At 40.8% G+C, this 15,346-nt stretch overlaps 1 protein-coding gene across 3 annotated transcripts; it reads right to left on the bottom strand.

The window, feature by feature from the left end:
• Positions 1–1,334: 1,334 nt before the first annotated feature.
• LOC131234316 (beta-glucuronosyltransferase GlcAT14A) lies at positions 1,335–11,285 on the bottom strand. 3 transcript variants are annotated; one of them, XR_009165676.1, is made up of 5 exons: positions 10,329–11,285; positions 4,546–4,621; positions 4,336–4,451; positions 3,325–3,915; positions 1,335–1,684 (listed from the first exon to the last, which is right to left on the bottom strand). XR_009165676.1 is itself a non-coding variant. In XM_058231102.1 (4 exons), the coding sequence occupies exons 1-4, from the start codon at positions 10,828–10,830 to the stop codon at positions 3,401–3,403; spliced, it is 1,209 nt and encodes a 402-aa protein (XP_058087085.1). In that variant the 5' UTR covers positions 10,831–11,284; the 3' UTR covers positions 3,183–3,400. The 3 variants fall into 3 exon arrangements, 1 of the variants encoding a protein (XP_058087085.1); XR_009165675.1 differs by having other exon boundaries at positions 1,335–1,670; positions 10,329–11,284; XM_058231102.1 differs by lacking the exon at positions 1,335–1,684 and having other exon boundaries at positions 3,183–3,915; positions 10,329–11,284.
• Between the last annotated feature and the right edge of the window lie 4,061 nt (positions 11,286–15,346).

Raw genomic sequence — 15,346 nt, forward strand, 5'->3', positions numbered from 1 at the left:
TTTTGAATAACGCTCTAAAATAGGCTGGAAAAATGGATGGGCGGCGTGGATATACAAAAAGTCATCAACGTGGGGCCCACGGGAGGGTGAAAGCCACTAAGGTGTTACCCGGCTAACACCCAATCCGCTTTCCCTGAATCTGATGCGCCAAAGGAGCACAGTCCATTGCTGGGATCCAGACGGTTCATCTGATGGAATGACGGAGATGCGCCCGAAGTTTGGAAGGTCAATCTGTTTGGATCAGATCAAATGAAGGGTTAGGATGTTAGAAATTTTCTGGATCAGATCAACGGTTTGGATCACCAAATCATGTGGCTACTTGTGTTGAATGGGCGGGTGAGGACCCTACAGTTGCTGCTAAGAATATATGGAGCTTTGCACGCGAAAGGGATGCGGACTGCGTAGTGACCCCAACACCACGTAGCTCCATGGTGTCAGGACTCTGTGGGGCCCGCCGTTATGTATGAATTTTAATCATCCGTTTTTCCAGCTCATTTCAGGGTATGAGCCCAAAATTCAAGCATATTAAAAGCTCAAGTGGACCACACCATAGGAAACAGTGGGGATTGAATGCTCACCGTTGAAAACTTCTTTAAGGCCACCGAAGATTCGAGGTAAATGAAATCCATTTGGCAACATAAGTGCGTGATTAGCTTGTACTTGTAACCACACCAGTGGAAAGGGAAGCGGCTTAGGTGTTACACTTAACGTGGGCCCACATTGATGAAGTGTTGTATGTCCACGCCGTCCATTCGTTTTTCCAGCCCATTTTAGAATGTGGTTCCAAAACTTAATAAGCTCCAAATCTCAGGTGGACCACACCACAGGAAACAGTGATGTTTGAGTGCCTCACCATTAAAAATTCCAAATATAGTCAGCTGTTTGGCGCCAGTATTTGGAGGTAATCGGAATCGAAGTTACTTGAAATCTAAGTTTTTGTTCAGATTTGAGTGAATAGGGAGCAAAACACCTTTTTACTCCCTCTCTAAATGTAGTAAAGTTGCAGGTGTGAAGTACACTGCCACCTTGATGATACCCCGAAACAATCTAATAAACTAAGGCACCATTAAAATCACGTCAATAGAATGATCTAAGTGGGCCAAACGATTGGCCATCTAAATGGATGGTTAAAAATGTTAGTGAGTGGCTCATATGTGATCATTACATTCGTGGCCCACCCAATGCTCGAATTTTCTTAAATTTGGCCAAAGTATATATTTTAATGGAATTGTTGCAATCATTCTATCAAATATATATATAATTAAGTTAATCAAAAATTTAAAACCTATGAATATACTAAAGAATTCCAGTATATTTCAAATACAAGTTCCCAAACCTATAAGAGAATTGGATTTCTAATGCATTCCAGTTACAGGTTGCCAAATGAGGATTTGAAATCACTCCAATTCCACTGTATTAGAGTGGTGAAATAAAATGTATTCAAAACACAAGCTTCCAAATTGCACTAGGAAGATTATATTTTCCATCCGATTTTTAGCTTCCAACATTCACTATTTTGCTTCTTCCCTCCGGACATTCACTATTTTGCTTCTAACCATCCATTCGAGAGACATTGTTACGATTGCTTGATCAGTGTCATTTTAGAGAATGGGGTCCACGATTCACAGTTCCCATGCAGCAATATATCAAACCCGAATTGTCCACGACACCTGTTTTAGCAAACCTGCTCATTAAGTATGAATCACAAAGATGGAAAGAAGGGAATACATATAAAAATGAGCTTGACACAAAACTCAGGCAAGCCACACTATGTGAAGGCAATTTGCAGGGGAGCCTATCAACGTTGCCACCTCCACGTGCCAAAGATCCACCACATACGAACCTGAAAATTGCCTGTCTTTCTAAGCCATCAACCCATCCCATGTATTTTAAATATCTGTCAACTTCCATTCCACTTGGATAATGAACAATTTTTTAAGAGTTTTGCATTCAACCCTTGGTCTAGCAACTTGCCAACCATGGTGGGACCCAAATAACTGTCGCCCTGGACCACTTACAAGGTGGGACCCACTTATGAACACATCCTACATGCAAAAAGCACATGTGAATCTTGCAAACCTCAAATTACTAGACTTAAGACTTGATATTTAACAATTAAATACTGGTTGGACCACCAGCTACGGTCCGCTCAGAGTTAACTTCAACCTAGTGGATGTGGCTGATTTTAGCACAAGGTGATCCTCATGGTGGGCCCAACCTAATGGATGGTATGGATGTGGCATGCCCATGAAAGGTTTTAAGTTATCCACCAAGCAGACTTTTTAACTTGTAGTCAAACCAGTTGGAATTGAGACCTCATCAAGAAATTAAGGGGTTTAGGTTAACAATAAGGCATTTATACTTTAAAAACAGGTATTGAAAATAACAGCTTGTGGTGCCTGTGTTTTTTCGTGAGGTCATCCGTTTGAGTCAAAGGCGTGTTCCACTTCGAATTTTTATAATAAAAAGGCAACCATTCATTCCTCACCATACACTTTGAATTTTCCTGAGTCTTAAGTCAAGTCTTTCTCAGTGATTCAGCTTGACGGAGTCCAAGTCCGAGTCCGAGTCTAAGTCCAAGTCCAAGTCTCTCATCAGCTAGTTGTTAGTGACTCAGCTCGATGTGCAAGTTGTTAGTGACTCACCTCGAAATCTCATCAACCCGAGTATCGAGTCGAATCATACCAGTATTAGAACAATGGCTGTGCTACCCATTGCGCAAGCAACTCCCCATGAACAGGCCAGCCAAGTCCATTCATCAGGTGGGCCCCAAATACAGTAGAAGTGGAACAAGAAAAGATTGCCCCACACTTGAAGTACCCGCCCCCAAACCTGACAAACCTGCCACCCTATTCCCAAGCTGGGGTACAAACAGTAGCGCCCACTTGATGAATGGCCACGATCTCGCCCATGTGCAAGGTGACTACGGCTGTTTTTCAGGGCCACCTGCACTTCTCTTTGCAAAATCGACACCCTTGATTTAGTATCCATCAACAAGATATGCCTCTCAAAGAGAATATGAGCTTCTTCTTTTCTTTTTTTTCTTTCTTTTCTTTTTTTCTTTCCATCTTTTCCCTTTATTGGTTTTCAAAGACTGTTAGTGGCCCTTGGAGATTCTCACGTTCTCACTGCATATATAAACAACATTGGGAATTCAAGCCACAAAAACCAGCCTCAAAATCTCAAAGAATTTCACTCATTTTCCCCATAACTCCTACCCCTCATTACACCCAATACAGCATAACCCAAAACAGAGCAAAAAGAAAAAAAAAAAAAAAGAAGCAATTTCAAAAAGAAAATGAGGTTACAGACTGAAGAATATACCTCTGTCATCGATGATCATGATCATCTATCTCAGTCAGTACTACATCTTGTGTCCAGACTCTTCATCTCGCATACACTATTTGCACGAGCTCGAACTCGAATTCCATTCTTCAATAAGTCCAGCCATCACATTCCCAAGCTTCTGTGCCTGTGGGCCGGGATTCATGAGGTTGACATCGCTCCATAGAGAGCACGGATCCATCCACCGGTTCCTCCGGCCCGAGCACCAAGCCCCTGGGACGGGCCTGTTGGGCCCACGCCTGAGGATTTTCTCGTCAACCTGGTCCAGCACTGGGTCATCTTTATGGAACTGCCTCGCGAAGGCTGCCCCGCTCCGGGCCATGTTGTCGTAATCGGTTAAGTTGAGGAAGTGGGGTTCCATCCCCGGCGGATTGTCCCACACAATGTATCTTAGATCACCATTTACGGTCGTGTTCTGGAACTCTGGAGCATTGCAGATGACGGAGTGGAAATAGCCTTCTTCAGATAGCAATACATTGGTGAAGTACATGAGGAGTGTCCGAGGCAGGTTATCCCAACCCAAGACGCAGAATTCCATGAAAGGTCGGCTAAGAATAACCCATGGCGAACCTGTTCAAGAGAAAAGGAGAAGATTATCACAACAAATGATAGGAGGAAGAAAAAGAGAAGTAAACAGGAGTCATGTTGCATAGCTCATGTATTGAAATATGCTAGAGCCATTCGGCCATTTTATGTGCTACACACATGCTGAATGTGGACCATTGGTAAATCCTTTTATTGTCCGTTTCTTTTGTACATGTGTGACCCACCTGATGAGCCAATCTGCCTCCTTTTTAGGCCAGAGCATCTAGGAAGCTCTCCCCACATGACTGGTGTATGGGATCCACCACATGGGTGCAACATTGACATGTGTGAACCATAAGCGCACTGTCTTGAGCATTCAATTTCCATGTTGGAAGCATTTGAAATGGAAGCCGAGGGTGAAGAAATTGAAATAGGAGAAATTGGAAACAATGATGGGGAGATTGCCTGTGAAAAATCTGAAAGCTTCAGGGGTTGGCCGCTTTTCCGTGCCATGAAAGATTTTGGTTCTCCTTGCCAAGTAAAGACCCGGGTCCACTACAACTGGCTGGACACGCTGGAACCTGCAAGAATACAATAAAAAATCCCAACATGGTTTGAACTGGGTTTTGGATTTATCTACAAGCATAAAATCATCAATGTGAACATTTTGCTTACTCTTTCCATCCAAGATCACTGGTGTGCTCAATGAAGTTGAGGTGCCTCGGCACAGAGGAGAAGACATGGAACAAATCTGAAATAGGAACCAACAAAAGAGTAGCTGAATGATTTTCTTTTTCCTCGGCAGTTTGTAAGTCTACTTCTATCTGGTAAAGAGAGGCAAATAATGGGCAGGACGAGAATGAAGACAGGTCAAATGAGGAATGATCACATGCACCCTGATCGACGGTAAGTCAACCATCCATCGCAGTACACATGCAAACATGTCATGCGCATGACATTCGCGCCGTGCAAAAGGTTTTGCCCCACTGTGACAAAGATCACCATATGCAAGGATAAGATTGGTCCACTCATCAGGTTCGCCACACGTGTACAGAGTGGTCCACCTGATGAGTCTGATGACACTGATTTTGCTAGAGGTGATCTTTGTGGATGGAAAACATGGCTGGAATACCATATGCACATGACGCATTTACAAATCACAATGGCAACTGAAAGCAATAAATGGGTATTGCAACCAAGAGCAACCTCTAAACAAGGTTTCATTTTCACTTGCAAGTTAGAACCCCGCCATGCAACTCTTAACTGAAAGCGATCTGCTTTTCATGGGACACGAAAATTTCACACACATCAGAGGAACACATGACAACAGCATACAAAATGGATGTTCTGAATCAAAGAAGGTCAGTCGATTCAATTGAGTCCTCTTTGGATAACATGTCTCCAAGGAAACTTTGATTGGATCATCATAACCATCCCATCTTTGGCTTGGCAAACTGATGGTTATAAAAAGAAAGGCCAAGATTTTGAAGGTTAGCATCCTCTGATCACCATGTTTTTTTCATGATGGCCAATGAATGGTGGGGTGAACTCAATGGACAGTCCAGATCAATGATTAGACTGCCCATGCATCATGCAAACTCAATGTATGGTCCGGATCAATGATTAGACTGTCCCTGCAGCATGTGGTCCCCAAGTGCGCCAATAGCATCATGGCACGCCAGGACCATATGAGATTTTCCCTGGTAAAAATACTGAAATAATAAACATACAGTAGCATTCCTACACCATGAGATCTGGGGTTTAGCAAATCCCGCACCTAGATCTGTCTACCAAATTAACATTTCTCAACCATGGCTGCCTTTGGGTGCATTTGAAAATTGGGACAATGAGTAGTTCAGTCATCAGTGCAGTGGAAATGATCAAATTGCCTTCAATTTCCTTCACAGTCCAACATGCGTGAAAAATAACTGTAATCTAGAGCCTAGTTCCTTGATATAAATACTAAGACAATTGTAATTACATTGTTTCCTCTACATAACTAATTATTGCAAATATAATTCAATAGTGCAAGCAAACATATCCTAACTGTAGTCTCTTTCGGAGGGGAATTTCTATACGAAATTGGCACCGTTCATCAATAAATATTCTGTATCTGACACATCATATGGTCTGGGATGGCCATAACAACACCAAACCAAATGGTAATAACAAGACCTAGAGTGGCCTGTATGTATTAACAAGGCTGATGTAGATTGTACAATGGAGTGAGCAAGAATGCCAATGTAATAGTCCAATGTCAGAGAAGATTGAGGGGAATCGAAAGAAATCTCTAATATGGGGGGCAGGGGAACATATTGAATATCAAGCATTTGGAGAAGCAAAGAACCTCATCCATTCTTCTGAAGAGAGAATTAGTATTGCCCAAAGTAAATAAAATTTAAATGACATACATGCCTGATGGGATTCACAAAACAAATCACCACCACCATCATTGTCAATCTTTTCCAGCTTTTTGGGTTGGCATATCAAGAAACAAATCAAAAGACTATGTGGGTCAGTTACATCCTTGAGAAATGAAATGGGATGAGTAGCATCTGTAAGCATCAGTGACAGTATCTCCTACGAGAAACTCATCCAAAATACATAATACTCCAACTAGTATTTCCGCAAATTGCTGGTACTCAGTGAAAATATGTTACATGACTGTGCCACACAGGTCCAACAATATACTCTCTTCCACCCTAAATTTCCATTTTCCGATAAAAAGAACTTCAGTTTACTAAACATCACTACCACTAACGTCTCACATCAACTAATAGCTGCACGAAGCGGGAAGCAAAGTGGCAACAAATTCCTGTGCGGAAGCAGGGAAGTGTTTCTTTCAAACTGTAAACAAGTATATATAAGTTGGAAGGAGAAGCTAGAGTCTAGAGTGGGGAATCAAAGTGGGCACAACACCTAGTTGGAAGCATCCTGCAACTAAGCATCAACTTCTAGACCAATGGTCATTATATTGGTATCAGTTGATTCAAAGAACTCTGTCCACTATTTGATAGTTTATTGGAAGAATGGAAATGTTGCAAACTAAGTATAGCAAGGTATTAAAGATTTTCCCAGAACTAAACTTAGCATAACACAATTAGTTAATCATAACCTAGGTACATTCAAGAATATTATAAAAAGTTCGGACATCACTGAACAAGAGAAGACCCATGTAGTGTCGCAATGAGCTCTCAAATTTTAGGATAAGATCCATCTTTCATTAACATGCTCCATTCTGCTTGGGATTGAGCCTCATGCCCAACGGTTGTGATGTGAAGTCCCACCATCAAGAGCACCAGTTTGTATATCAAATAAGCAAAAGCATAGCAACAAATATGACTTGGTTTTCTCACCAAGATCTTTATTCATCAATGATAACTGAAGAAAGGCGTAGATAGGGGTATTTTTCAGCAGTGACATTTCGCAAACTATACCTCACACTAATATCAGTAAAAGAACCTCCGAGAAGCCATTCTGCATTATAATCTTTTCTAAAAATATTTTCTTCTAATTCAACAAAACGAGATATTAACACCTAAAAGGATCAATCCCCCCGTTATGATGCATTACTGCCACAAAGAAACCTTGAAAGTAGAATAACCTTGTTTAATTACAACAAGAACTTAGCACCCCGAGCGCGTGCGCGCACACACACACACACACACATATATATATATATTCAATCAATAATAATAATAAAACTCGATCCAATAAACTGGGGTTAAAAGTGACCCAATTCTCCTAAGATCAGAATATCAGATAGCATCTAATATGAAACTCAAGAGTTTACAGAATCCATCTTTTGGGAGTATTGAACCCCCCATTATTATGGGTCACTACCCCAAAGAAACCTTCAAGATAGGAAAAAACTGTTTAATTATAGTGAGAACTTTGCATTCTGAAAAGTAAAGTCCAATTCTCCTAAGATCAGATAACTTCCAATGCATCAAAAGCTTGGTATTTGAATCAAAATCCTAGGAGAAGCAGGACTCATTCTCCAAAAAATATATAATCAAAAACTTTGATCCAATAAAACTAGGGTTAAAAATGAGTTAGGTAGAATACTATTAGCCCTTTCATTTCCCATACCATTATAGGGTAGTTAGCAGAAAGGAGGCAAGAGTAAAGGAGTACTAAATGATTTTGGAGGCCCTCCCTCCCTCTTTCTCTGTATTTTTTTAGGTATTGACAAATAAAGGGAGACTCCCCTTGAGGGCTCATGTGTGAGAAATCAATTAGAGTAGCAGCTTTTGTTGGACCACCACTGCAACTGATAAATCCTAACCCTCAATCATCTCCAACATTGCCTATTCAACATGTGTCTCATGTGCAAAACCTCAGAAAGAAATGGTGAATCGTCTCTTTGATAATTATAGCATTCATTGCCAGGGAAGTATGGCCTACTTTCTTTAGGCCTTTTGGGATGCAAGGTACAATGGTCTAGCCATTCAAAGGGATGGAGGCCCTTTCAAAGGGAAAGTTAGCATCTTGAGGAAGATTATTCGTGGTTTCATTTTGTGGGGTGTATGCAAAGGAACAGGTGCATTTTTTATGGTTTGACTTCTTTGGTGCAAGAGGTTTTTCACATGGAAGGATCTCTTTGACATTGGGCACTTGCTTGAAAAGAGTTTAAAGGAACTTCTGCACCAGAGATATTTTTCGCCAGGGAATTGCCTCTTGTGGACTAATTATCAAAGCTAACACATGGAAATCTCGTTGGGCTGCTGCTCCTATGGGAATTTGGGAATTGAAGTTTGATGGTACAGCCAACACAGACGAGTGCAAACTGGTGTTAGTGGTGTTCTTTGGGACAAAGAAGGGAATATTTAATTTCCTTTTTCTGGTGTTGCTTCATAATCAGTCATTTAGAGATAAGTTGTAACTCTACAAGAAAGGCCTTTTCATGAATACTAGTGCTGGTTCCCTAATTGTCAAGTTTGTCTATCCGGATATGCATGTGTCCAAAAAGTGTTCTGATCCTTGGCGCTTAAGAGTTTTTATTTTTCTTTTCTTTTCTTTTCTTTTTTGTGAGGTTTGGAGCTTTACTCGTTGGGTTAAATAGCTTGTTTTACTTGATATTACGTCTTAGCCCACTCTTCGGCTCAAAAGGGGGTAAGGCGTCCTATGACTTCCATTCTTTGTAAAGACTCAATCCCTTTTACTGCAAGCTCTAAATTCTCTTTGAAAAGAAGCAAACATTAATAATGGGAAAAAGAAAAAAGAAAAAAGAAAAAAAGATGAGAGGGATCTAATTATCAAAATCGAATTTCTTAAATGAAGCAAGAACATGGCATTCCTGACCAAAATTTAAGATAAAAATTACTAATAATAATAATAATACTAGTCTCAAAATCATATTTCTCTCTGTGAATTACTCTTAGGAGTTTCAACTCCCGGTCAAGGGTTCGAGTACCCATAGGTGGTGAAATTCCACTAGTGTGAGTGTGTGGGGTGTGTGCGTGTGTAAAAAAAAAAAAAAAAAACTTCTTGCAAATTTGAAACAAAATTGAAGCAAAGAAATTTCCTACACAATGATCCAACAATTCAAATTGCAAAAAATAAATAAATAAAAGACTGAATTTCCTGAAATCAGATAGCCTCGAATAAATCAGGAACTTAACATTCAAAACCAAAACTGAAGAAAGAGACGGGTTCTTCTAAAGTCACAGGAGGGAAAAAAGAAAGATAGAAACATTTTATCAAGAATAAAAGAAGTTGGCATGCCAAAGCAAAATTGATGAAAGAAAAGAAAATCCATTCACCTAATTTTTAATTTTTTTAAAAAGGAATAAGAAAACAAATTCTCCTACAATCAGATACTATCCAACAAATCAAGAACTTGGATTTCGGAATCAAAATCCATAATCTGAATGTCTGAAAAAAGATATTATCAAATAAATCAATGATTCTGGCATTCCAAGTCAAATTCAAAGAATTTAAAAAAGAAGAAGAAAAAAAAACGACCCAAATCAACTAAAACCACATTTTATCCAATAAATCAATAGTTTTGCATTCCAAATAAAATTCCAGACAATATAGAAAAATCAAAATCTCTTAAAATCAGACATTATCCAGTAAATCAAAATCATGGTGCTCCAAAAAATCCAGACAGTAAAGAAAGACCCAATTCCCTTTAAATCAGACATTATCAAATAAATACAAAACTTGGCATCCCAAATCAAAATCGAAAGAATAAAAGAGAAGGAAAAAAGAAAAGATTGATTCTCTTAAATCTGATTTCTTCCCCTGAATCAACAACTAGATAAGATATTCCAGATCAAGAATCTGAAACAAACTAAAACCGAAACTTTCCAGTAAATCAAGCACTCGGATATTTCAAATCAAATTCCAAACAACAAAATTAGACCCAATTTGCATAAAATCATAAAATTATATACTTTCATTCCAAATCAAGAACCAAAAAGATAATAGAGAGAGAAACTAAGATTGCATACCGTCCTGCGTGACCAGAGGATAATCTGTGGCGCTCAGAGTGATGAACCAATCCCACTCACCATCCAGCTTCAGCAGCACCGCGGCAGCATGGAGGGCGGCGGCGAGCTGCGATGACCCCATGTACGTCATCGCATCCGGCTTCCCGACCACATCAACATTCCCGAAAGCGCGCACAGCTGGGATCCCCGCCACAGCGGCTGCCAGCTGAGTCCGCTCCTTATCGGAGGCCTCGGTCCCGAGGTGGAGGAGGTACCGATTCCGAGGGTGGTAGACGGCGAGCAGGAGCCGGAGGATGCGGTTCCCATGCCCGCGGCTTCCAGCAATGTAGTAGGCAAAGGCAGGCAGGGAATTGGGCCCGCGATGGACCACCGAAGCAAACGGCTTGCGCGAGGAGAAGGCCGAGGAGGCGGAGAAGCCGGAGATGGCGGAGAGGAGGAGGAAGAGGGAGAGGAAGGCCGAGGAGAGGAGGAGGAAGAGCCATTTCTTCTCAGCTGCTGCCATGGGAGGTGGAGCTGTGACTGGTGCAGGAGCATGGAATTACAGTAGGGAGCAGGAGCACGGAATTGAGGTGGGTGGAGATTCCATCATCTGTTTGAGCTTTTTACTTCTACTGTGTTTCATGGGATTAGGGTTAGGGTTTGAATGTGTATGATGTATGATGTATGGATGTATAATGGATGGTGTGGATGTAGTTGGAATGAAGATGGTACAGATTTGTACTAGGAATTTCAAAGGGAGGGGGTCGAGATTTGCAGGGATCTTGGATTTTGATGACGTGTCAGGACGTGGTGCTTTTTGGGATTTTGGGATTTTTGGAGAAGGAGAGAAGATCAGCTGAAGCAGATCGGTGGGGAATTAATGGAGCGGTTTCTTTTCTCTCTCCTCTTTCCCTTTTTTTTTCTCGCTCTGAGGTTTGCTCGAATACATCCTCACGTACCGAAATAAGACACATTGAGACTCGGATTTAAGATTTCTAAGTGATCCACACCGTTTATTTGATAGGGTCGCATATGGATAGGGATATAATGAAAATAAATCTCTGATTAAATAACATAAACTTTGATTATATTTGTTTATATTGACCGTTCATATTTAAAGAAAAGTACCAAATTATTTAAAGGTTGAAATAATACCCTTTTCTTTGATGAATTCCATATATAAAAATGGAGACTCGTCATATCGACGATTTGGATCATTTGAAGACTGATCCAGATTCAAAGGAAAAAGTCTCGATGTACTGTATTACAGTACGTCGGAATACATTCGAGCAACCTCATTCGCTCTTACGAGACGATGCCTCACGGATGTTTTGCAATCGGACAGGTGTTTTCTACTCGCGCGTCTGCAGGCAGGCAGACATGCGGTCATGGTACACGTGTAAATAATCCAAGCTGCTAACAGGTGGGGCACCTTTTTATTTTATGTTAGAGGAAATTTATGGAAGTTCCCTGATCGTCTCGGCCGTTTTTTGGTAAGATGGTCTAGAACTGATGAATAGGTTGCAGCCATGATGATGGATGGCGTATTGAGTTATAAACAGGACAAGTGCAGGTGGGGAACGGATTGGATTTTGTATATAAATGTTGAGTTAGCAACTGTCCACTCATGTGGGTATCAGGGCTGAAAGTTGGGTGGGCCCAACCTGGCTGCCTCGTGAATGACCTGGCATTAGGTTGGGTTCAAGCAGGATATATTAGCCGTTATTGAGCTTGTACTGTACAAACACTAACTCAGTAAAGCTTAGGTTAAGTCAAGTTGAGATCTTGGGTTCTTAGACCCGTTCTTAGACCCAATTAAATCTGATTAATATATAAGTTAATAATAAATTATAATTACACATAAATCCTTTGTATCGAAGGCATAAAAATTTTCAATGTTGTTGAGTCTCATTGGTCCGCATCATTTTTAATGTCTTAACCTAACAGGATATGCCGAATTTTTCTCTCCCAAATAAATTACGTACTATATAGCATGACTTTTAAAGAAAGAGTTGTCATACAATTTAATTTGTTTGTTTAGGAAAAAGAAAAAAAGAAATTCTTTATTATAATTAACTGCACGTATAATTAATAAAAATATAGATTAAGAAAAAGACATGTATTGAAATAAAATAGATTAATGTAATAATGAAAATATTATCATATCTGGCCAATCAACCTAATCAACCCGTTCGAGCCCACTTGAGTTGGGCTTGGGTGGAGAATTCCCAACCCAAGGATGAGTTCGGTTGGGATTGAGACAAAGGAACCTTGGATTGGGATAGGATTGAGCACGGACCCCACCCGACCCGACCCGACCGACATTTAGCCCTAATGGGCATGCGTGTAGGATTAGAATATCATTCCTAATTCCACTTTCTTTTTCTTCTTTAGGATCGGGCGCCAGGTGGCACTTCGCAGATCTAGAGTGCAAATCTGAAAACGATGGCCGTTGATGGTCCCCAGTCAGAAAGTACACCAGTCAGATAGTAACTTATATGGGCGGTTTAGATCCATTTGTGGGCCACTTTTCTATTTTGTGTTGGGGCATCTACAGTTAGCAGCCGTTGTTTTTATATATTAGGGGACTGCTTTGATACTCTGGTTCCGTTGTCGCTTGATACGCAGGCACTCACAAATTGTACACGTGTCGGACAATTTTTTTGTTGGGTCAAGTGGCATAAGTTAACTCAACGTAAGCCGTCTAAGATGCGGATTCCACTCAATACGTCAGATTGCGCAACGCAAACTATCCTAACCGCTGATTCGTGGACACTTGCTTGTTGAGATGATGTCGCATTAGATACTTTCTATTTTAACCGTTCAATAAATTCCTCCAATCTGGTGGCTACATAACCGAATAACCCTAAGTTTTGGTTATCTATGCATCTAAAGTGGGCCGGATAATTTGAACAGTTTAATTTGGATTTCCCTATGCCATGTATGCAGTTTCTACGTCCATGCGCATCATCCATCATTCGCTGTCAGAGTATCGAAGTTTTTCTCCGTTAATACCATGGATTCAGGCAAAACGGACCGGTCAGTCCGATTTTCGTGAACCGTCGAACCTTTTGGGAGTTCGATGTGCGTCTAAAACCATTTAGTGTATGGCTTTATCTAACTCTCTGAACCGTGTAACTAACACCATTTACCTTTGGCCACCTCATCGAGGGACCAATGGTTAAGAATCCCACTGATTGTGGGTGATTCTAACCGTTTGATCTACGCATTTTATTCTGGATCATTGATCTAAACATTTTCTGGCCATCTAAAAATGAGTGATGGATCTGACATTTATATCGTAGCCCTTTTTGGAATATGGCTCATCCAAGAATTGGCCCACTAATTGGATGGCCCAAATTCATTACCAAGGTGGATCAACCCAGGTTTGTAACATTGATGCCATTTTCTAAATGGTATGGGACGCACATCGAATCCCTTTTCATGTTGAAATTCCGGATTATACATTCCCTTACGGCTCTCTTAATTATCACACGTGGGAGAATACATGTGTAAACTTGTTATGCATGTGATTAACATACACGTGTCACTACGCTGGACCACAGTAAAAAAAAACTGATGGACTAGATCAGATATTCCGAAGAATCCGAACTGTCCGATTAGTGAAACTGTAGAAAACGTAGGTGTGAATACCGGGCGCTGTTTGGTGGATCCCGGGATCCACACCGAGGTAGGTGGATCCCTAAATGTGGGGCCCAATGTAATATATATTCCTTCCATCGACACCGTCCATCCATTTTGATATCACATTTTAGACCTTCACCCCAAAAATGAAGTCGATCCAAAACTTAGGTAAACCATGGGATAGAAAACAATTGCGATTGAATCCTACCATTAAAAACAACATGGGGCCATCGGAATGTTTATTTTCAATCCAACCTGTTGATAAGGTCAAAAATACCTGAATTAAAATAACACATAAATATCATCTTGATATAAAACTTTTTGGCCCACGAGAAGTTTTTAATGGTTGATTACCACTATTTACTGTATTATGGTCCACCTGAGATTTGGATCTGCTTCATTTTTGGTATCACTATCTAAAATGAGTTTATAAGACGGATTGACGGCGTGGATATGAGGAAATACGTCAGTGTGGGCCCCACAGTCAGGGATCTCACCCATCTAGGTGGATCCGCGGATCCACTGAAGCCGCGCCCGCGAATGCCATAATCTATCAGTAGAAACGGTTAGGCCCGTACAGATTGAGCCATGGATGAGATGATTTGCAGCCAAGGTGGCAGTACGACTCGTACGTGAGAAATCCGATCCATTTGTTAAGTGGACCTCATCCAGATATATACTATTCCAAAAAAATTAGAACTGTCCAATCATCAGGCTGGTCAAACTTGTACAATGAGTATACAAAGTCAGTATTTTCTCATTCACGTGTGACCCACATGACAAATGAAATGGATTATTTATGACAGAGCATGTTCACGAAAGGCAGCACCTGATGAATGGTCCAGATCTCAGACTCGTATCCTTCCTGGCACGTGTGGCACGAATCATCTGTTCAATTTATCCTTGCGCGAATCGCCTTATCCTTTGTCGTCCAACATCCACCGTCCGTGGCCTGCAGTGTTGTCTTTTCCCGTTTCCTTGTAATGTCATAGTGTAAATGTGGCCCATTTGTGATTGGTGGTTGAGATTGAATTGTTGGTTGGTCCTATCTCATTCAAGATTTCATTTTACGTTTCTTATTTCAAAGGGAGTCGGAAAGCTTTTGATTCGATGCCGATTTCTGGCCGTCGATTCCTCTTTAATAATGTCGTAGTTTAAATCTTGACTAAAAATCTTCCGGCCAACTAACATGGACGGTAGAGAGACGTGGACACGCTAGCCATGACGACGCTGGCGGTTGATAGAGTAGAAACGGGAGTACCGGAATATTGTAGAGAAGTCTCTCCAGAGCACAAGTGTCAGGCTGATGAATCAATCGGAACCGTCAATCTAGTGAGACCTACAATATACGGCCTTTGTTTAAAAAATTCAAACATATCAGACAATCTTGTTCA

Source organism: Magnolia sinica, chromosome 19, assembly GCF_029962835.1.
Source record: "Magnolia sinica isolate HGM2019 chromosome 19, MsV1, whole genome shotgun sequence".
Classification (NCBI taxonomy): domain Eukaryota; kingdom Viridiplantae; phylum Streptophyta; class Magnoliopsida; order Magnoliales; family Magnoliaceae; genus Magnolia; species Magnolia sinica.

Bases quoted from the DNA above. Each gene is read 5' to 3' on its own strand.
- LOC131234316 (XM_058231102.1), bottom strand. From the start codon at position 10,830: ATGGCAGCAGCTGAGAAGAAATGGCTCTTCCTCCTCCTCTCCTCGGCC. The intron at 4,622-10,328 runs GTATGCAATCTT...TTCCTATTTCAG, and splicing joins TCCTCTGGTCACGCAGGACG to ATTTGTTCCATGTCTTCTCC. The intron at 3,916-4,335 runs GCAATCTCCCCA...TCTCTTGAACAG, and splicing joins AGCTTTCAGATTTTTCACAG to GTTCGCCATGGGTTATTCTT.